Source organism: Hibiscus syriacus, unplaced genomic scaffold (assembly GCF_006381635.1).
Source record: "Hibiscus syriacus cultivar Baekdansim isolate YM2019G1 unplaced genomic scaffold, ASM638163v2 tig00002511_pilon, whole genome shotgun sequence".
Lineage (NCBI taxonomy): Eukaryota > Viridiplantae > Streptophyta > Magnoliopsida > Malvales > Malvaceae > Hibiscus > Hibiscus syriacus.
In genome coordinates this window covers 1816136-1839929 of record NW_024061932.1, presented here as the reverse complement: position 1 = coordinate 1839929, position 23794 = coordinate 1816136, and the positions used below count along the sequence as shown (strand labels likewise).

Sequence of the window (23794 nt, the reverse complement as noted above, 5' to 3'; positions counted from 1 at the left end):
AAAAGAGAGAGGAGGAGAATTAATCACATTCAACTAGATTTTCTTACCTTCTTCTCTGTATTCTTCTTCTCATTCTCTAGTTGTGTTCCTCCATTTACGAGCTCTAAGGAGTAGCGAGCTAGGCATCCGAGAGGAGTTAGTGAGCTAAGGCGAGTCATGGTGGTTGAGGAGAGCTCCAACTGCACACGTCGAAGGTTTCTTCTCCTTTCCCCTTTACTGTTATTTTCCATTTGATATGGGGTTGTTGGAACAAATAAATTTCATGTCTTGTTTCATGGATGATTAGAACCCCACCATGAACTAACCTTATTTTGGTGGGGTTGATTTTATGGATGTTTAATATTATTTTAATGGTAGATTTATAGTTATCTTTTGTATTTACTTGTTTTGCTTATGAATACTTCAGCATCTAAGTTTGTAAGAGGCAGGATAGTGTCCATTACTTAGATGAAGGCTAGGTGTCCGAGAGAAACTTAGCTATTAATACTTGAAGTATTCGAGAGAGACACAAGTAAGATCCGTATAAGCAATGGGGTGTAGCATTTTCTTAAGCTTTGAACCAGCATAGTAATACTATATCCTAATCCCTTAGTGCTTGATAGAGACTAAGATAGGATTTCAACGACTAAGAGGGATAGTTTTTATCAATAGTGTAGGCTTTCATAGTTGAGACAGAGAGGATATGTCGTGGCATTATAAGCTATTAGGTTCCTTTGACTAGAAATAAAGGTAGTATTTTCAGCAAACCCTATCGAGAAAGTGAAGTTTAGATAGATTAAATATGCTTGAGAGATAAGTTTTAGCATCCTTAAATCAATCCCTACCATTCATTCTCATGGAAGCTTGTTGTGTGAGGATTATCAAACTATCATTTATTTGTTGTTTTTACTATTTTCATTGCCTTGAAATTTTTATCATTTTCAACATTACAATATGCTCTTGCCACTACATTTCCATTTGCTACCCCATCAGACTATCAATCTATATCCACCAACATACACTTTCCATTGTTGTGACATTGTCCATAGTACATATCAACACTAACTATACTTAGATAGAGTAGTGCTTTGCTTTGGTTGAACTTTGTAATTTCCACCAATCCCTGTGGAGATGATTCTCACTCATCACTTTATTACTTGAGCGATTGTGTATACTTGCACATTATTTGTATATAATTTTGAAGTACTCAATCCACGTAACAAGTTTTTGGCTCCGTTACCGGGGATTGGCAACGTGAAGTTAATTAGTTTTTGTCAGAGCATTATATTTTTGGCATCTTTATTTTTATATAGTTTACTTGATATTTTTCGCTTTATTCTTTTTCAGGTTTATTTAGTGTATGCCTAGAAGACATTTTGAAGAGCCATTGGAACCGATAGAACTCGAGATTGAAAGACTCTTTAGACAAAGAAGACATGCTCAACTTGCTCGATAAAATATGTATCAAATTGGAAATCAGAGCATTGGTCAAGATGACAGAATTCAGAATGCCAAGGCATTACAAAATGTTGGACCTGATGATAGGCCTCGTGTTATTCATGATCATTTAAATCTGATGCTATATGATTTGAATCCTGGAATTTTGGCACTTGAAATTCAAGCTGCACATTTTGAGATTAAATCAGTTATGTTTAATATGTTAAATTCTATAGGGAAGTTTGAGGGCATGCCAACTGAAGATGCCAGGCAGTATATTTGTAATTTTTTAGAGGTTTGTGATTCTTTCCGAGTGCACGAGGATGTTCTGAAATTAAAGTTGTTTCTATATTCTTTGCATGACTGAGCAAGGGCTTGGTTGAGTGGTATTTCATCCGGTTCGATGGAATCATAGGTCAATCTTTGTAAGAGTTTTTATTGCGGTATAACCCACCGAACATGAATACTCATCTAAGGAATGACATAGAATCCTTTCGTCAGGGCGACAATGAATCTATGTATAGTGTTGGGATCGTTACAAGAGTTTGCTTCGAAAGTGTTCAAATCATGGTTTTCACGATTGGACTCAAGGTGTTTTTTTATAATGGATTCAATGCACCAATGAGGATTATGTTGGATGCCTCGAAAATAGGACATTACTAGATAAATCACCTACTGAAGCGTTTGCTATTTTGGATAGAATTGCTAATAATGACTATCAATTTTCTTCCTCAAGGCTTGGGAGTGGGAGGAAAGCACCTGGAACATTTGAGTTAGATACCAATACTCGGTGTTCCCTCAACACTCAACTATCACTAATCTGCTAAAAAAATTACAACATTCCACTGATATGAAGGAAGCGAAAGCAACTAGCTTGGCATGTCTGTTATGCCAAGGCAATCATCTCGAGAGTGAATGCCCGACCAACCATGAGTCTGTCAACTTTGTGGTATTTTTAATCGAGGTAATAATAATCCTTATTCTAACACTTATAATGCATGATGGCATCAGTATCCCAATTTCTCACGGGGAAATCAAGGAGCCCACAATGCTAGTCAGTCCATTCGGTAGCAGAATCAAAATGAATCTCAAGGTTACCAAAATGCCATGTCATGGCATAATACCAACAAATGAGCTTTATCTTCAGCAAGCATTAGTTCATTGGAAGCTACAGTTCAAGATTTTATATCTACTATGAAGACCATTCTACTTCAATTAAGAATCAAGGATCTTTACTTTATAGTCAAGGCCTCTTACTTCAAAGCCATAGCCCATCTCTGAGAGCTTTGGAAGGTCAAGTTGGTCAGATTGCTATGGCATTGCAAGAGCGCTAGCAAGGATATTTTCCAAGTGACACTGAAGTCACTAAATCACATGGAAAAGGGCATTGTAATGTGTTAAATCTTAGGAGTGGAACACAAATTAACCAACAAGTCAAGGTTGGTGGAACACTACAGGATGATTCTACCCCCATTACTGAAAATGGTGAAGCTAAATTATATGATGATATCATTTCTGAGAAGGACAAGGAGTAGGGTTCTACTAGTGAGTCTGTCAAGGAACAAAATTATGATGCCAAGGTAAAACCAATTACTATTCCTACAGTTAAGGAAGCTAGACTCCCACCACCCTTCCCTCAAAGATTAAAGAAGCATAATGATAAAGTTTAATTCAAGAAGTTTGTGGACATTCTTAATCAACTCCATATTAATGTACCTATCTTGGAAACAATTGAACAGATGCTGACATATACCAAATTTCTTAAGGAAATTTGTACCAATAAGAGGAAAGTAGAGACGTATGAGACAGTTGCCAGTGCAACAAAATTTTGTTCTTCATTAAGTAAGTTTCCACCAAAGCAAAATGATAGCTTCATTATTCCCTGTTCTATAGGATCTAATTTCATTGGAAATGTACTATATGGTCTTGGTTCAAGTGTAAATTTAATGCCAAAATCTATATTTTTTAAGTTTGGGATACGAGATACATGACTCACATCAGTTATTTTACAACTTGTCGACAGATCCCATGTTAAACCAGAAGGGAGTGTCGAGGATATCATAGTAAGAGTGGATAAATTTGTGTTTCCAGTCGACTTCTTAATTCTGGATTGCGAAGTTGATGCCAAGACACCCATCATTCTAGGAAGACATTTCTTAGCCACTGGTCGTATTTTGATAGATTGTGAAAAAGGTAAAATCACTATAAGAGTGGTTGATCAGTGTGTGATTGTCAATGTGTTCCGTACTCTCAAGTATGTTGATGACACTGAAGAATGCCAAGGCATTTCTGAATTGAACTCAGTAATTGAAGAATAAACTAAACAGCTTTGCCATAACAATTTTATTCAACTAGAAGACAATGACTATTGGAAGGATGACGAAAGCTTAGTGGAGTATGAAAACTTGCCAATTTTGAAGGAGCAATCTAGCTTACTATTAGCTAGATCAGGTATGAATTTTGAACCTTTGAATTTTGATGAATTTATTCCTCCTAAGCCATCATTATTGCATGCACCTACCCTAGAGCTAAAGACCTTGTCAGGGCATCTTAAATATGTATACTTGGGTAGAGAAAAAACTTTATGTAACACCCATATACGTATATATGTTTCAGTATACGTATACAAATGTCGCATTACTTTAAAAATGGTTTACTCATTTTGTAAATTCTTTAAAATTTTGTTACAAACTTAATTTCCACATAAATAAACATAATAAATAAGTATTCATTAAAACACATTACAAAATGTTATGTTAAATTTAATTACATGCCAACAAGTTTACAAAAGGTTCACTACCATCCTAATGTTACTGGTGAGTCAACCTTAGTGAATGATATCTGCTGTTACAGTTTCACTCCTTACTTGATTTTTTTCTGTTGTTACCTATGTGTGGAAATACACACGTTAAGTATATCTTAGTGAGTCATAATATAGTAAATAAACCCTTGTATATACATAAATATTTTATTCTCAATTATCATAATCATTTGTCATGATTTTTTCTTTTCATTTGTAACCTCCATTCATATTTATAATACACCATTATGCACTTTAAACTATAGCATATTTTTCTGATGATAATGCACTCATATGCATTTCAACTATAGTATACTTTTCTGTTGATAATGCACCCATATGCATTTCAACTATAACATACTTTTCTGTTGATAATGCACCCATATGCATTTCAACTATAGTATACTTTTCTGTTGATAATGTACCCATATAAATTTCAACTATAGTATATTTTTCTGTTGATAATGTACCCATATACATTTCAACTATAGTATAATTTTCTGTTGATAATGTACCCATATACATTTCAACTATAGTATACTTTTCTGTTGATAATGTACCCATATACATTTCAACTATGGCATCCTTTCATGCCGATACTGCACCCATATGCATTAGAATTTTTATTTCTTTTAGAACAATTCATACTCTAAACTCATACACAATATCATTCCATGTATTCAATAAAACATAGTAATTACGGTAAAACATGCATTAACATTTAAATAATTCACATTAAATAATTTCTAATCATTTTCATCTAGATTGCATACAATAAATGCACTCACTGGCTTTCCTCACTAAGTGTCAAAAAAGTAAGGATGATTACTCTGTGACTTTGCCCTTTCCCTTAGTTTTGCTTGTCTCGAGAGTTTGGTTTCAATCTATTCAATCATCCATTAAAACATGTGCCATACTCAATGTTAGTATATTTCCTAACCATTGTAATTAAACCATATTCAAAAGAATATATTATTAACTTTCTATATCATTATCAGCCTATTTTTAACTTTTCTAGTTATAAAGTATCGATACTACTACCCTAGTATCGATACTTCTACACTAGGGTACCGATATCCCTTCTTGGTATCGATAACAAAATTAGGTTTGATTTTCATGGTATCGATACCTTAACATGGCATCGATACTACCCTTCTATGGTACCGATACTCCCTTACGATATCGATACCAAAATTAGATTCGATGTTTGATTGGTGTTGATACCCTTACAATGGTATCGATACTGCCTCAACGGTATTGATATTGATGAATTAGTATCGATACTATCCAACAAATTCATCCCCTTTTAGCCTATAGTATCGGTATTGTTCTATCAGTACCGATACCCTTGCCCATATTTTCCAGTTTTAACCCGATTTTTAGCCAAATGGGCCAAATTTCTTTATATTAACACCTAAAAATGGTATACAACTCTTCTCTACTTATCCATTCAAATTTTCTTTCATCTTATTTCACAAAACATCTAACATCTACCAAGAACATTAAGTTCTAAGAATCACACCAATTTTCTAATGTGTTTGTAAATCTTATCCAATGTTTCTAATCTCTCATTTGCCTCTATGACAAGTCAAATCTACCTTAAAACATCCATAAACACTCCTAGATGAACAAATCCTTTCAAAACCCATTTTATAAAATCCCTATTATTTTCCTTATCTCTTCATTTTAATCTCATTTAATCCTTTCTTATGCACATATATTACTCCATGTTACCAAAGCAACGCACAATTTAAAGAAAACACAAACTAATTAAAATTTACCTTGTGCTAGGAGGTGAGAATACCCACGTGAAGATGAAGCAGAAAAAGAAAAAAGAATAAGAATAATAAGTGTAGGACAATTACTTTACCTTCTTTTTTTTCTTATCTATTTTAATTCACTTTCCTTTAAAAAGACTAAAATGCCCTCTTAACTTATCTATTTAAACAATTTAGTCTAAACACTATTCTAAATCCTTATTCTTATCTTTTACCACTAATTCAATTTAAATCTTAAATTTTCCAATATTTTCAAAATAGTCCCTGGTCTGATATTTGGGATACTACACTTTACTAGTGATTATTTCTGTTAACCTTACTGCTAACCAAGAGAAAAGTTTGTTAAGTGTTTTAATACGGCATAAGAAAGTACTTGGTTGGACTATGGCTGACTTGAAAGGAATTTGTCCCATAATTTTCATGCATAAGATTCTGCTAGAGGAATGCCACAACAACTCGATAGAACCACAAATAAGACTCAACCTTATTATGAAGAAAGTGGTAATGAAAGAAATTCTGAAATTGCTTGATGTTGGAGTGATTTAAATTATATCAAATAGCTCATGGGTGAGCCCTGTACAATGTGAGCCGAAGAGATGAGGCATGAATGTGGTTACCAATGAGGATAATGAGTTATTACCCACTCGCACTGTTACTGGATGGAGGATATGTATGGACTGCCATAAACTCAACAAAGCTACAAAAAATACCATTTCCTCTACCTTTCATTGACCAAATATTGGATAGATTGGTAGGAAAAACATTCTATTGCTTTTTAAATGGGTACTCAGGGTACAATCAAATTACCATCGCACCAAAGACCAGGAGAAGACTATATTTACTTGTCCCTATGGCACTTTTTCCTTTAGGATGATACCTTTTAGACTCTATAATGCCCAGACAACATTTCAGCGTTGCATGGAAGCTATATTTTTAGATATGGTTGAGGATTTCCTTGAGATATTCATGGACAAATTTTTTGTTTCTGGAGACGATTTTGAGCGATGCCTCGGTAATTTGGAAAAAGTTCTTAAAAGATGTGAGGAAGCTGATTTGGTGTTGAATTAGGAAAAATGTCACTTCATGGTGACTGAAGGCATTGTGTTAGGCCACAAAATATCTCACAAGGGCATTAAGGTAGATAAAGCAAAAATTGAAGTAATTGAAAAATTGCCACCACCAACTTCGGTCAAGGGTATAAGGAGTTTTCTTGGAGATGCTGGATTTTATAGAAGATTTATCAAGGATTTCTCTAAGATTTCTAAGCCCTTGTGTACATTGCTTCAACAAAACCAACCATTTGTGTTTAATGAATTATGCCTCGGCGCATTCACTAAGCTGAAACAAAGATTAATCTCAACACCTATTGTAGTTCCTCCTAATTGGACATCACCATTTAAGTTGTTGTGTTATGCAAGTGAATATGTCGTAGGAGTTGTTTTGGGGTAACGCCGAGTTAAACTCTTTCATATTATATATTACTCTAGTCGTACATTGAATAAAGTGCAATTGAACTACACTACCACTGAGAAAAAATTACTTGTCGTGGTATTTGCTTTTGATAAATTTAGACCATACCTAATAGGCACTAAAATTATTATTCACACTGATCATTCGGCTATAAAATACTTAGTAAAAATGATGCAAAGCCTAGACTTATTAGGTGGATTTTAATTTTGCAAGAATTCAACTTAGAGGTTGTAGATAGAAAAAGTATTGAAAACCTAGTTGTTGATCATTTATATAGCCTAGAGAACAATTCTGAATGCCATGACACTATAGATATTTAAGAGGAATTTCCTGATGAGAAAATTTTATATGCCACGACAATCCCGTGGTACGCTGACCTTGTTAATTTTCTTGTTAGTGGAATATTGCCTTTTGATTTGAACAACCAGGGTAAAAAGAAATTTAAGTACGATGCAAGGTATTATTTTGGGACGATCCATATTTGTTTAAGCATTGTATTGATCAGCTCATTAGACGATGTATACCTGAAGAAGAACAATGCAACATTCTATACCATTATCATTCGACCCCAAGTGGAGGCCATTTTGGAGGAGCAATGACTGCTGCTAAGGTCCTACAATGAGGCTTTTACTGGACAACTCTGTTCAGACATGCTCAGGCATTTTACAAATCTTGTGATCGATGCCAACTCACTGGAAATATATCCAGGCGACACGAAATGTCACAGCAAAATATTTTGGAAATAGAGTTGTTTGTCGTTTGGGGCATCAATTTCATGTGACCATTTCCATCTTCTAGAGGAGATATATATCTTTATTTTTGTGGATTATGTATCCAAGTGGGTAGAAGCAATAGCAACATCAAGGAATGAGTCTAAAACTGTACTCAAGTTTTTGCACAAGCATATTTTCACTCGGTTTGGAATACCTCGAGCTATCATTAGTGATGAAGGAACCCATTTCGATAACAAGTTAATTACCAAGGCCTTAAGGAGATATGGAGTTTTTCATAAGATGGCCACGGCATATCATCCATAGATAAATGGTCAAGCAGAGATATCCAATCGTGAGATTAAGTAAATTTTAGAAAAAATGGTGAACCCAAGGCAGAAGGATTGGTCACCAAAGTTAGCTGAAACACTCTGGGCATATAGAATAGCGTTCAAAACTCCTCTGGGCATATCACCATTCAAGCTGGTGTATGGTAAGGCCTGTCATCTACTGGTTGAACTTGAACATAAGGCGTACTGGGCCATTAAGCAATTGAATTTTGAGGCTCAGTTAGCTGGGGAGCACAGATTACTGGAACTTAATGAAATGGAAGAGTTTAGGACACAAGCATAAGAAAATGCACGAATATACAAGAAGAAAATGCACGAATATACAAGGAAAAAAAAAGAAGTGGCACGACCAAAAACTGATGCCACGACATTTTCATGTTGGCCAGCAAGTATTGCATTATAATTTCAGACTTAAACTTTTTCCTGGGAAGCTTAAATCTCGATGGTCAGGACCATTTGAGGTACATTATGTTTATCCCCATGGAGTCGTTGACATTAAGAATATAGATGATGGGACTATTTTCAAAGTCAATGGCCAACGTCTGAAAGCTTACAATGGAGTTCCACCTCTGCGCGACAAGGAAATGTTGTACCTGCAAGATGCTGAAGTATGCCCAACTGAAAACCAAATTTCAATGCCACTGCATTGAATTATGTTAACTGTGCATAAATAATAAATTTAGTTTTTTTTAATCTCGTATTGTTTTGTATATAATTCTGGTTTGTTTTATAGGAGACCCACAGTACTGCAACCATGCATGGAGCGGTTATCAATAGAGGAAAAGAAAAAGAATTAAAAGGGGAAAATATTCTTTTTTTCATTTATTCCTTTCTTTTATTTTATTTCCTTATTTTTACTTTTCTCTCTCTAATGTCTTGTCACATCACATTTTTTTTTTACTTTTTCCCACCTACCCATTTACCCCATCCACTCATTTCTTTTCAACCGTCCACTCACTCAATATTTTTTTCACTTTTTCCTTTAATCTTTACTCACATCTTCTTCTTCCCTCATTTTCATCCATAACAGAAACTCCTCAAGCTTTCCAAGCACACAAAGCTCACTCTTTTTTCATTTTTCTTTCTTCAAAACACTGAAAAAAATAGTGCGTACGAGACCTACCGAGGCAGATGCTCCTATTACTTAGCAATTCAAAAACAATGAAGAAAAAGTAAGGTTTCAAAACTTCAAAAATAGGAAACTTTTCTTTGAGTTAGGGTTCATCTTTACAGATAAAGAAAATAGTGGTTTTGGACTAGATGTAATGGACATAGTCATTCCACACAAGTGGCACAAGTTTGCAAGCACCATGGTTCAATGAATGCATCACTGGTGAAAGAATTTTATGCTAATATATCTAAACCAACCCAGCATGCAATTTTCATGCGAGGTAAGTATATTCAGTTTACACCAACTGCCATTAATCGTTATTTTCATTTGCACGGTGTTGAAGACCAACATGTAAATTTTAAGAAAGATGCTGACAGTGCAACTTATGATGGAGTTTTGGAGGATTTTTGCTTTGCAAATACCTCTTGGAATGGCCATCAAACCAGCCGTTACTCGGTTAACCGTGAGCACCTCCAACCGTATACAAAACTATGGAACCATTTCCTGAACCATAAGTTAATGCCAACAACCTACAATATGATGGTATTTCTTGCCTGATTAATGCTCTTACATTATATTATGGTAACCCGTTCTATTGATGTGGGTAGGATTATTGTTCAACAAGTGCATGAATGTTTAGATAAAGAGACTAGTGCTTTAGTTTTTCCAAATCTGATTACTGCTTTGTGTTGCAAGAAAAAATTATGTGGAAATTCTTTTGATTAAGTTTTATCTAGATTTTTGGGTATTACTAGGGCTCGGTTACAATTATTGTTGGGTTTTGAAAACCCAAAATATAAGCCCCCTGTTAATGAAAAGTCTGCAGATGATGTACAATCTAATGTCGAGGCAAGACTACTTGCTCTCGAAGAAGTTGTTATGCAAACTCAAACTCATTTACACACTTTACACGGTGACATCAAAAATTTCTTTAGGTATGTGAAACACATAGATGTTGTGGTGGAAACTATGTTTCAAGAAATACTTCCCCACGTGCAACATAATTTCCCAAGTTTTCGGATGAAATTCTTCTGGAATTCAATGCGAGGTATCTCAATAACTAGATGATGTCGATCCTCCTATTGATGAACCGACTTCAGACCCTCAACGATCCTAGACCCTAGACTCACCTGTTGTTCCAGCTGACATAACCCCTAGTCCTAATCTTGCACCTAAACCCTCTCCTGCACGATGCAGCAGTGGTGTACAAAAACATCTGTTGGACGCATCAACATCTCACATTCCTATTCTACATCTTCATATTCCAGCCCTGCACCACTTCGCAAGCGTACAAGATGAGGAGTTGACAGCGCCTCCACGGCAACACCGCCACAGAAAACATGAGGTACCTCCATTTACATCTATTTGCATTCATTTTGCATTTCATTGTATGACATATAGTTTTATTTCTTTTAGTTCTCTTTAAGCATTGAGGACAATGTTTTCCTTAAGTTTGGGGGAGGTAGTGTTCTTTGTAAAACATGTGCATGATAGTATTAGCATAACATTATGCCATGTCATAAGTAATTGGTAGGACAGTTAGATAAAATGTCTTAATGATACCCAATGATGATGAACTTGTTAGGCTAAATATTGAATGTAAATAGCTGTTGAGAATGATAGAACTGACTCTAGGGATTGATGCTTTGTGAATTATTCTTACACGATTTGTATGTTCTCTATACTTAGGAAATTTAGAAAATTTTTATGAAGGAACTCTAGTTAGTCTTGGCATTTAAATTTAGTATTGTGCTTGAAAGATAAATAAAAAATAACTCCCTTACATCTGACATTGTGAATAAATGCTATGACATAGTTGTAGAGGGACACTCCTCTTTGTCGTAGCATTGCCTGAAACTCTCTTTAATATATGGTAGCCACGTGTATATGAGTGAATGAAAGTAGTCATGGGATGACTCTACTTAACTATCTTGGGGTGGAAGGTATGCCCCCTTTCACCTAGAGTGTGGGAATACAGGTGTGATGAGCTGACTCCCTTCGTAGCAGCATTGTATTAAAAAAAATTGTAGTAAGTAGAAATGGAGTATAAATGTTCTTAATGAATGAGTAAATGCCATGGCAAAACTAGGGTACTTGATTAGAAAATTGTTTAAATTTGTTAAGTATAGATCGGATACAATCACGCACACACACAACCATGAAGAATCTTGACCTAGGGTTGAAATTTATATATGTCTAGCATGTTGAAGCCAATTTTTCTTAGGGTTGAAATTCAATTTTTGTCTTGTTGTCCTATTGTTGAAAATTGCCATGACAATTTGATTGTGTTAATTGCTATACATTGCTTGAGGACAAGCAATAGCTTAAGTTTGGGGGTGCGATAACTTCCTAAAAAGGTTACTTTTAAGGCCTTTTTCACTTAAGTTATTGCTTGTTTAAAAGCTCATTTTAGTCATTTTAGGATCATGTAGTTGCATATAGTTACATTAGTGATGGTATTGATATTTTATCTAGTAAAGATGTTGTGTGAGGGAAATGTGCAGTTGTTTATGTTGTGCAAGAAATAGCAAGGCATAATACAACAAAATAACCCTAACGTTTGATAGTAGTGTCAAATTTACCCGTATTGTTTTCTTTTGGAACATTTGGGTACCGAACGTTTATTTTTGGGTCAAAAATCATCCAAGCTGGGTGATTTTTAACCCAAAAATAAACGTTCGGTGCCCAAATGTTCCAAAAATAATAGTACGGGTAAATTTAACACTACTATCAAATGTTAGGGTTATTTTGTTGTATTATGCCAAATAGCAAGTAAAAGGTTGCACTGGGAAAGAATGTCGTGACATCACATGTTGCTAAAGCTGATGGAAATGCCTTGGCATTTCTGGCATAGAAAATTACAAAAACATATTTTTTGTATAATGATAGCTGGAAAGGCATGTATCTGATGGTTATAAACGTCTGCTGGGGACCACTACCACCTAGGAGGATAAGATTCACATCTAAGAAGTGGTTCTAGGGGTATGATGGGTAATTGGAAAGTTAAAACCCATTATTACCCTTAGATATTACATTATTATAAACACCGAATATGAGAAAGAGAAAAAAGGAGGAGAATCAATCACATTCAGCTAGATTTTCTTACCTTCTTCTCCGTATCCTTCTTCTCATTCTCTAGTGGTGTTCCTCTATTTACGAGCTCCAAGGAGAGCCGAGCTAGGCGTCCGAGAGGAGCTAGTAAGCTAAGGCGAGTCGTGGTGGTTGAGGAGAGCTCTGACTGCGCGCGTCGAAGGCTTCTTCTCCCTTCCCCTTTGCTGTTATTTTCCATTTAATATTGGGTTGTTAGAACATATAAATTTAATGTCTTGTTTCATGGATGATTCGAACCCCACCATGAACTAACCTTATTTGGTGGGTTGATTTTATGGATGTTTAACATTATTTTAATGGTAGATTACTGAAGACAGTGCAGGCTGGAAATTAATACGGGATTTGCAACCATTCATCTCCTTCAAAGGACTTATGCATGGGAGGAATTAATGAAGACATGCATGGACGAGAAAGTATTAAAATGAATCAGCACATTTGTTAGAAGGTGTAAGGTTTCATTCAGAGGCTTTTAAGTTCATCCATTCATGCATATTCATGCAAGAAGCCAAATAGTCATGTTCACAAAAGGGGGGAAGAATTTCAGCCAAGAAACATTCATGAGCATTCATCCATAGAATACAAATCAACATGTTCACACATGGGAGGAAGGATTCAGCCATGAAGATACATTCATGAAGATTTATTCATGAATTCATCATACATTCACCATTGACCGTACATTGTATTTCCTAAGGGATGAACATTCATCCATGAATGTTCAATCATTAAATCTTGTATGTGCATCCTAGACATAATTAGGCCTATAAATAGTTTAGCTTTCATTTTGTAAAGAACCAACTTTGTTTAATCAAAACTTGTGAGATTTTCTCTCTTTCTAGTTCTTTAAGAACTATATCGACTTGTCAAGTGCTATTGTGCTTGTGGCGTCACCTATCTTCTATCCACCTTGATACTTGTGGTTCCTATCTCTTTATAGATAGTGGGTCCAAGTACTTTGTTACCATCCCTTAGAGAGATTTGTAAGGCTGGGTCTTTTCTCATTGTAGCATGGTTCTTCCTTGGTCTTTCTAAGATACTATCCTCACCAACCATCATCTTCCATTTTCTTTCATAAACTTAACCATAACCATACCATCATTCCACCATACAAATACTTCTCTAAATCCTTTCAAACATATCATCATCTTCATTTATTCCGCTGCCATTTTTATCTTACCAACTTATTCATTCCATACTTAACCATTTTTCTTTTAAGACTTCTTATTTCAGGAACACTTGCTGCCTTCGTAGGTCCTACAATCAAAGTGCAAGTCTTACCTCACCAAGTGGAGTAGGGCGTGCTTGTATCACAACAGAAAAGGATTGTTATAAATACTTCCAGTCATTGTTTACAGCTTATGCAAAAAACTAAGATTTGATTGTACAACCGTCAAATACGTCGGATCGTCGTAGACCACCATGAACCACCACGAACCACCGTCAAGCACTTCAAATTTGGATGTACAAAAGCTAAAACCGTCAAGGATCTTCTAAGCACTCAAAACCTCACTTAGATAATATATTGTTTTCAGACTCTCTGAATATGAAAATGCTTGAATAATTTGATACTTGAAGACCTCAGCTATATCTAGTATTTATAGGGATTTTTTCCATTAAAAAATAACTCAAAACCACTCATTTCAGAACGTGGAATCACAAAAATGTGGGTTAACTCCCACTTACGACATTCCATGCAATTAATAAAATGGGAGTGGGTGGCATAATACACGAACCAATTAATACAAACATGCAGTTTCAACATCTTCTTCACTAAACTTTTAAGTAGGGGTATACGTTCGATTGAATCAAAAAATTTTGAGTTATTCGAGATGATGAGTCATAGTTTACAACTCGAAGTTCACTTGAAATTATTTTAATGAGTCGGGTCAAGTCAAATTTTTTAAGTTCATTTTACATTTAATTGTAAATATTTATAATATTATGATAATATTTTATTCTAATTTAAATAGTTTTTTATAAACATATACAATACATATATATTTCTTCATATATTTTTCATATGTGATATACATATATCATACAAATTGGAGGGACTCAACCCAAACTTTAAAATCAATACACCAATGACTAAAACTTTTGAGTTATTTGAGTTACTATTCAATTTATTCGAAATTTATCTTACAACTTAATTTAAACTTAAAATTTTTTCGAGTATGAAATTACAATTTGAAGTCAACTCGAGTCAAATTTTCTCGAATCGAGTCGAAAAAATTGATTTTTCGAGTATAGTTTGCTCACCATACTCTTAGTGTCCTCCCTGTCTATAAAAAAGTCTGTCTAGTCCATTATCAGGATCAGTCTCTCCGCCCCTAACACAACAGGCAGCTCGTCAACCACTGTGTCGATGTTGTACGGCTGCCGCCACTGAAACAATCACAGGGATGTTCCCTCTTCCGAGTAATGTTACGAGGATTGCAGGGTTGGCTCTTGCTACCTCTCCGGCAAAATCTGGTTGAGAGGCGTTTGGCCTCAACCGCACCACCAAAGGACAGTCATCGACTACCGAAAGGCCTACGGCATGGCTAATACGGGAGACATGTAGGAGCGACAAAAATTAAGATCAAAATTGGGTTCAATTGACTAAACAGTTAATATAGTTCGAATAATTCAGTTTTGATTTCAGATTCATTAAGAGATATTAAGTCGACGAGTTGATTAGTTTTTAAATCAACAAGCAAATTAAGTCGATTTTCAAACCGACTACTTGCAAACATGTACGGCCTACAAGTACCACATTGTCCTAGCATCCGCTATCACGTATATGAACTGGAATATCAAGCTGGTCAAGAAAGACGTTGATTCCCGTGGAGTACGATAGGACGGAGGCCGAGGCAAGATAGTAGTACAAGGTCCCTAATAACTGACGCCTTCAGTTCATAGCAGCACCCGCCTCCATATTTGACGACAATCTTGCCTCTCAATTTCTGGATATTTGAACTCGAAGCTGATCTGGGTATTTTACATTTTCAACTAGGGCCGCGTCTGAAGCCTCTTTGATTTGAAGACAACGCATTCTGACATCGAAGTCTAAGTTGTGCATCATGAAATACATCACTGATCCAAGGAGGGAGAAAAATCGGAGAAGGGGTGGTCGGATGGCATATCGATGAATAAAACATCTTAATCACTAGACAAATGCAATCGAATACGGCATACAGATACAAACAAGCATGGACCAGAGTCTGGCCTACAATAAAAATACAACACAATTGCAGCTATAGTTCCTCTCTCCCTATCTCCTCAAAAACTGGCCATTATCCGCATAATAACAATCTACCCTGATATTATTAGACCCTAAAGTGATCAAGTGCCATACAATACATGAATATGAAGAAACAAGGGGAAGTATCCAGCAACATAAAAGCAATTAGAACGCGTTAAAACCACACAAAGAGAAAAAAAGATTAACCTAAAACCCGAAATTAATAATATCCTGGGTGATAATGAATTCTTAATGTCAGTACCACTGCAACTCCTTACCGTAAAACTATTACTGTGAGTTCACTCTTATGGTCTGCAACTGAGAGAACGAGATCCGGATTATTGAGCCACCGAGTGAGGTTGCGTGCTTGCAAACAAGGGCTTCGGTAGCTTGCTCCTCGTTTTCAAACATGATGAGGGCTTGCTTCTTACCGTTCATTTCAAAGAGCTTGGTATTGACGGTGGCACCATGCTCCTCCAAGTGATTCACGATTTCGTCTTCGGTTACATCCTGAGGTAAAGTGGAAAGGTGAATCATCTTTGTCGGAGAGCAGCAGTAGCGATAGTTCTTGGCAGCATTGCGGTTAAAGCGGTTGAGATTCGAGTTCACATATTCATGGGTGTCAGCTCCTTGTATTATGTTCGGATGTTTTGAAAAGTTGACCTCCAGTCGCTTCCCGAATAGCATAGCCCCCTGAAACTCAAATTTCAAGCGTGTTAGTGGTCGATAATCATATGGCCATAAACTAAATAGATCAACTTGATAATATTTCCCCAAGAGAACTAGATATCCAAGAACTACATTTCAAGACATTCAAAAGCTAAACCTTGAGAAAATGTACTGCCAATTCAGCCTGGAAGCCATCACCCATTTGAACAAGACCATGATCTGGTTTATTACGAAGAAGTTTAATTCTCACAATATTTCCATACAGTGAGAACAGGTTGAATAGCTTATCCTCATCTATTCTCTGAAAAGAAAATATTAAATTGTCAAGCTTGATGTTAGGAAGAGTGGCAAAATCACAATAATTGAGAGGAGAAGAAGATGACAACTTACATCAGGGTTTAAATTGGAAACAAGAACTGTACACCTATCATTTGTCCCAGTTATTCCTGGAGGCAAACCTCCACCAAAAGCTGCTGCAATTGCAGCTGCATTAGCCATCTATATTTCATGAAGAGGAGGGAAATGCAATCGTTAAACGTTATCGATGGTATTTCACAGATAAAATAAATAGATATTACGGATTTGACACGAGTCAAATAATCTAGCCCCATGAAAATGGAAATACAGTTGCATGCTCAAATAATATCCACAATCCAAGTTTGATCAAATGCATTTCTATTGCCGGGTCTATAATGCAAGTTATAGTAGCTAGTCATAAACCAAACTACAAAAACTAGATGCATGCTGGGGCAGAAATTGGCATGCAGGGAGAAAAAGGGTGCATTTAATCACACGAATATAGAAACAAAGAATTTCAGTAACAAAAGAGGTTATTAGCTAGAAGACACTGACTGATCTGGCTGAATAACATAAAGGATGATAATACCCCCACGATCAGAAAGTATCGTCTATTTTTATATCTAGACCATGAACCGAGCAATACCCACCTGCGGGAATCCAACTGAAACAGAGGAAAACCAACAAGTTTTAGTTGACAAAGAAAATCAAATAAAGAAACTATGTACAGGTTCTCCATGAGCCTCAGGGGCGTACATACCTCCTGCATCACCATACCCAGGATGCTGCAGCGACAAATATATCCAAATTAAATTCATGAAGGAAAAAACTACAAAAAATAGCTGAGGACATGCAAATACACTGTAGATGACTCATGTTAGAAGGAAATAGCACAAATTGTACGTACCTGTGATGATCTGCCCTTCTGTTCCGTTGGGAGATTTGGGTTTGTAAAATCCCTTTAGGAAGAGAGAGGATACAGTGTATGAAGCACCAAAATGAAAATGTCAACAAGATATTAAAGAGATCCAAGTGGGATACTAACAATACCTGGATCGATCATTATTGTAATGGACTTGTAATTCATCAAGGCTGAAACCAGAAAATCAATAACAACTTAATAATAATGGTTTTCTAAGTATAACCTAATCAGGAAAAAAAAGAGTATCAGAAAACAAACAAATGAACTTTAACACACCAGCACGCCCTAGAGACAATAATAGAATGATTGGTACTTAATAATAAGAATGAAAAATAATAATAATAAAACCTACTTAGAAAACTGTATGTCAAGCTGACAGCAGCCATCATAAATATTACGACCCTGCAAAATGGCAAGAAATTAAATCTCCACAGAAGCAAACCACCAATTGAAACTAGAGTTTAACATCCAAAGTGACTAAAGAATGATACAAGCAAAAATACCTGAAGAGAAGTTCTAGCTGAGATAGCATTTTGGCGTCCTTCATACTGGATCAGGGCTTGAAAGCCTATAAAATTTGCATGAACGGGATGAAGGGAGCAAAAACTTGATAAGAAAACACAGAAAGGTTTATTCAGAGTTGTTCTTTGACGACCATGTATCTAAAATGCAAGGTAAAAATATTCACAAAAATACTGCAAAAATGATGGAAATTGGAAGTGTAGAAACTTCGTAGCTTTGAAATTATTTCTTAGAATGCTTGTATCAACATAAATTTATTTACAAGAAGTCCTATCAGAGAAAACAGATCAAATATCCGTTCATCTATATATTGTGCAAGAGTTCAGGAGGCAGCTGAATAGAGAAGAGAGAGAAAGAAAGAAAAATTGAAGCTGACCAGCCGACTTTTGAAAGGTGACGATCTTCTCCACAAATCCGTGAGGTGAGAAAACCTGGTGTAGCACTTCCACAGTAATAGGATAAAGCATATGATGGATTGTAACCAGGAGGATTCGATTCGGCTGTGCATCCAGAGAGTTCCCAATAGCAGACCCGCATAGAGATAGACGATAGAGGAGTATAAATGGAGAAGCACAGACAGAGAAGAGATGAGAAGAGAATAATAAGAAGCGCAGATAAATAGGAAATTAAATGAATAAAGAAACAAACCCTGAATATGCAGTAAAAAAGCCTTTATAACACTAAAATTGGAAAGGAATATACAAACCAAGGAAACTCAGACAAGAGAAAAGAAAGCCAAAAGTGTTCTATCATATGTACATACTTGAGGTCACTTATGCAACAAATACATTCATTGCCCATATATCAATAACCCTAAATTTGGATAGTATAACAAATAGAACTCGCAGGACAAGCAACCGATTATGATTTATTTTAACAAAAGCGGTTGAAATCCTATCTGGATTTTGAAATTAAAGGTTAAAATTCCAAACAGAAGAATCAAAACAAAAGAAAAAGTCTTTTTAAAAATCAACCACAGCAAGGTGGGATTTATTGAACTAAGCAAAGAGAAAGTCTAACAGAATGTAAAACTTAAACAGATTGCATATTACATCTCAGCTGAAATACCAACACATATGATGCAAAATGCCCTTTATACAAGTATCCTATTTATCAAACAGCTACTATCCCATACGCAACCACCATTATTCCTATTGGGAATTTAACTAAAATGGTTCCTTTTCCCGAATCACAGTTATTAACTAAAATGTCTTCAAATGCTTAGATAATATAAACTCTCACACATGATTGGTCTCATTCAAAATGTTTTTCAATATAAAATCCGATCACTATATTTCATCATGCATCCACTATACAATAATATACTAATTTACTAACCTCATCACCTCGTCCTTGAGTATTCTGATCCATTGTTGTTAGTTCTTGATGTGATGAGAATTGAACATATACATTCCTCCCCCTGTAACATTACAAATTCATGCAAAGGATTTCGAAATAAGGAGTGCAAGGAAAACAAAGAAAATACTTTTATACCTAATAGTTGGTTGAACATTAGTGTAAAACTGCATCGCATTGATGGCTGAAGGAACATCTTGCATTTGAAGAAGAGCCTAAACACAATTAAGCATGATAAACATATGAACTCTAGGTACAGATAAATTTTCAAGTTCAATCAACTAAATCTATCCCAAAAGAGAAGGTAAAAACCTGATTCTTTGCACGGAGCATTACAAGTTTTGTTATAACTCCAAATGGCTGGAAAAGTTGAAGCAAATCATTCTGAAACAAACAAAAGTAGACACATCTGATAAAATACATTTGTCATTGAAGAATAATGCAATGCAATTACACATGATAAAAACCTATGCATTTTCATTGTGGCCTATGCTGCATGGACTCAAGTATAGGAATCAAATATAGGTATGTCTAAAGGACTAGCTCATATTAGCTCAAAAAGGCTAATGAAGTTACCAAAAGGTGACCAAAAGCAAGATATAAGTTGGCATATACATCTCATAAAAATGTAATGAAAAATATAAATATATTTTATTTTATATATAATCTTTTCTGTAGTTAACCTTATAATAATAAGTTTCCTTTTCTCTTTCATTACTTTTAATAATCTCAAAGGCTTAATTAGACCCGTCATTGATATGAACTTGGTTTTAAAAGGTGCACTGAAGCACGCAAGAAGGTTGTAGGCAAACCACAATGATATTCTAATATTCATTTTACTTCTTATGACTGTCATTTTTTGTATATTTCACTGATCCACAGGTATTATATGATAGCTAATAAATCAAATAGTGCTTAGCATCTAATGATTCAACAAACTGAATGCTCTGATCTTTCCTTGCAGGCTTTTAAGGAATCTCTTGGCTCAAGCCACAACCTTAGTTTTAAAAGGCGCTAGGCACACCGCAGCACAAAGGGACCCTGGAACCTAAGCATAAGGCAAGCACCTTTCGTAGGCGAGGCGCACTTTTTATGCTAAAAAGTTTATAAATCAATTCTAGACTATTTTTCACACCCATTACTAACTGGTTCACTCCTAAAACACTTAATCTTCTCGCCACACTCTGTTCTTTCAGCATTGCTTGTCCTTTTCTCAAGATGTTACTAAATATTTGGTATATTTTTGGCTGAAGAGGTTATTGAGAAGTTAGCAAGCTGTTGGAGGTTGTTAGGAGAGTTGTTTATGGTTCTTGCAAGCTGACCTAAGTTGTCAGTTTGTTTGAAACGGCTGATCCCAGGTAGTCCTTTATGGATCAAATTGCTTGTGTTGATCTGCTCGACTAGGTTGGGAGCTATATAAAAACTTAAATGGTTAAGAGCCAAAAATCATCTTATGGCCTACATTTTCTACTTTACATGCTTGCTTTGCTAAACCTAATTGAATGTCCAGCCACCATTCATTTAATCCTTTCACATCCAACTAGATTCAGGCATGTTTGACTAAGAGAATGTGCTGCTGATTCTACTATTAATTACCTTGGTAACAACTGTAGATGATATTCATTGTATTATCTCAAAGGTCATTTAATCTAAGCTGACTCAACCATTAATTGCCTATGTAACAACTATAGATGATATTTACTATATCTCAAAGGTCATTTTATATACCATTATCTACCTCTTCTTCAGCCTCTAAAATGTTTGTTCTTCTGTTTATATTTATTTCTAGTCAGTAGTTTTAATTTTCATTAGAGACAAGCAATGGAAGAGCAAATAAACTCTATCTTTTACCCTTAAGGCAGTAGAAGCGTGCGCCTTATGCCTATGCATAGAAGAAGCCTAAGCACGTGCCTAGGAGGGCTTCCTATTTTGCGCTTCGTCTCTCTCTCTATAGGCGTTTTTCTCTGCGCCCACCTGCGCCTGGCACGCTTTTGAAAACTAAGTCCACAACCATAGATGGTAACCACGTGGAATAACTTGTTCACTCATGTATTATTTGATAGAAAATAAATCTAATAGTATTTAGCATCTAATGATTCAACAAATTGAATGCTCTAATATTTCCTTGTAGGCTCGTAAGGAAGCTCTTGGCTTAATCAGGCTAAGGAGAGGTGATAAAGGCCATGGACAGGTGGCAGAGCTTGCACTTGTCTTTTCCTCCGCAACCATTGTGGAACAACTTGTTCACACCACTGAACAAAAGAACGGTGAAGGTTTTTATCTCTAATGCATCAAAAGCGATGCGCCTTGTGCCTCTTTAAAAAAGATACAAAAGCAACTTTTGATTCCTCACACAGGCGGAGTCGTTGGAGGCATTTTTTTATGCGCCCTACACTATAGGCGCGCACTTTTTAAAATTAAGGATATGAACTATACAATCAAGAACGAGACTATAGAACACAAGGTGCAGGACATGATCCTACTGCTTCTTTTTGGACTAGACAAATCACCCGTTAAAACCAGAGATAAAAACTCTGGAAATATATTTCCAGCTCGAAGATTTCAAGCCCAAATTAGAAAAAATAATAATGACCTTTCTTGTGCATTCGTTTGACATAAACTCTATTGAATTTCCATTCTCCTTGTTAATATAAGTAATGAATTCAGCTTGAATTAACAGCATGAAACTATAAATGCAAGGAGACATACGGTTTTTTTCCATCTTGAAACCACCTTCGGGATAATAACCTAGCCCTTGCCAGATAATTTATTTTAAATAATTTATATACGCTTTCAGGAAGGAAATGAAGGGAAATTCATATTGCAGCTACGGCGGTTGACACTTAGCACGACTATATTCTTGTCATGTTGTTTCAAGGCAATAGACTTGGCAGGAAAGTGTGGCGTCAATGTAAAACTTAAAGTAGTGAACATATAAATAGAAATTCATAAATGCACAAACATTTCAACTTTTTTTTGTTTAATTTGAAACAAAGTATCATTTGTTTGCTTTATTGAGGCGTATACACTCTAAAAACAATCATGACCGGTAAAAGAAATTATTTTGATTACTTCATAGAAGTTAGCATTAGAGTGTAAGCTAAAACGGGTAAAGAAGCTTTACTTCAGAAATTTCATGGCCAACATTGCGAACATGAATGACTTTAGAGGCTTCAGCCATTTGCAACGAGCTGTAACAAGCTTAAACAGTATCAATTATCTTCCTCAGACCATTTTCCTCATCACAATTTATAAAACAATGCATTTCTATTAATAAAATGGAAGCAAAACAGAACAGAACGGGAAACAAAAACCCAAATTTCTTATTTCTCATTAAAATCAAGTATTATACTACTTTGTTCTCAAAGGGGCTAGTTCACTACATCTAACAGCCAAATTGTACAAAATCAATGGGGGGAAAAAGCTAAAAAGAGCTAACAAATCAAATTGCTTTTTTCCTTCTACATAACAGGAGAAATCATAAAGAATTTTGAAGTCAAAAGAGCAAAAGAAAACCATTTTTGATTGCGAAGAAATCAAAATAAAATGAAAGACGGAATCTTTTTAAATAAAATAACTATAAAAGGGGAATCTTTTAAGCTTGAATCAGAGAAAAGATCTGGATTTACTGAATACAGTAATTAATTTGAAGAACAAAAGGAAGCGTTATATTTAGTTCAAAAAAGGGGGGTGAAACACAGAGATCAGAGAGAGAGAGAGAGAAAGAACACTTGCCTGAGAGAAAGAGAGAAGGAAATTGGAGAAGAGATTTAGCTTTAGAGAGGGAATGAGAGTTGTATTATTTTTGCCCTATCCGCTTTCTTACTTTCCTCGTCGCCCTAATCGTTTAGCACTTCCACTACCCCCACTCTCACGCCTTATTTGGCGAAATATAGCCAAAATAATAACAATTTGTATATTTACTGAAATACAGTCAAGGTTAAACTCGTCATCACGATTTTATTTAAACTTGTTTTTACTATACGGGTAAATTATTTTGGATAAAGTGATAGAAAAAAATTGTCATCTAAGGTTTTAACATAATAATTTTTTAATCTA

General features: G+C 35.4%; 1 protein-coding gene across 1 annotated transcript; it reads right to left on the bottom strand.

The window, feature by feature from the left end:
- Positions 1–15973: 15973 nt before the first annotated feature.
- LOC120146622 (polypyrimidine tract-binding protein homolog 3-like) lies at positions 15974–23569 on the bottom strand. Its single transcript, XM_039160136.1, has 15 exons — positions 23471–23569; positions 22860–22926; positions 20048–20119; positions 19874–19950; positions 19718–19799; positions 18756–18879; positions 18361–18425; positions 18210–18259; positions 17986–18027; positions 17843–17894; positions 17696–17720; positions 17586–17599; positions 17029–17136; positions 16796–16939; positions 15974–16662 (listed from the first exon to the last, which is right to left on the bottom strand). Exons 2-15 carry the CDS (start codon positions 22914–22916, stop codon positions 16258–16260), a joined length of 1317 nt encoding a protein of 438 aa, XP_039016067.1. The 5' UTR covers positions 22917–22926; positions 23471–23569; the 3' UTR covers positions 15974–16257.
- Positions 23570–23794: the final 225 nt, after the last annotated feature.

Excerpts from the sequence above, each read along its gene's own strand:
- LOC120146622 (XM_039160136.1), bottom strand. The coding sequence starts at position 22,916 with ATGGCTGAAGCCTCTAAAGTCATTCATGTTCGCAATGTTGGCCATGAA. Across the intron at positions 18,880-19,717 it reads CTCAAGGACGAGGTGATGAG|CCGAATCGAATCCTCCTGGT; the intron begins GTTAGTAAATTA and ends CTGGATGCACAG. Across the intron at positions 16,940-17,028 it reads TTTCCAATTTAAACCCTGAT|AGAATAGATGAGGATAAGCT; the intron begins GTAAGTTGTCAT and ends TTTTCTTTTCAG.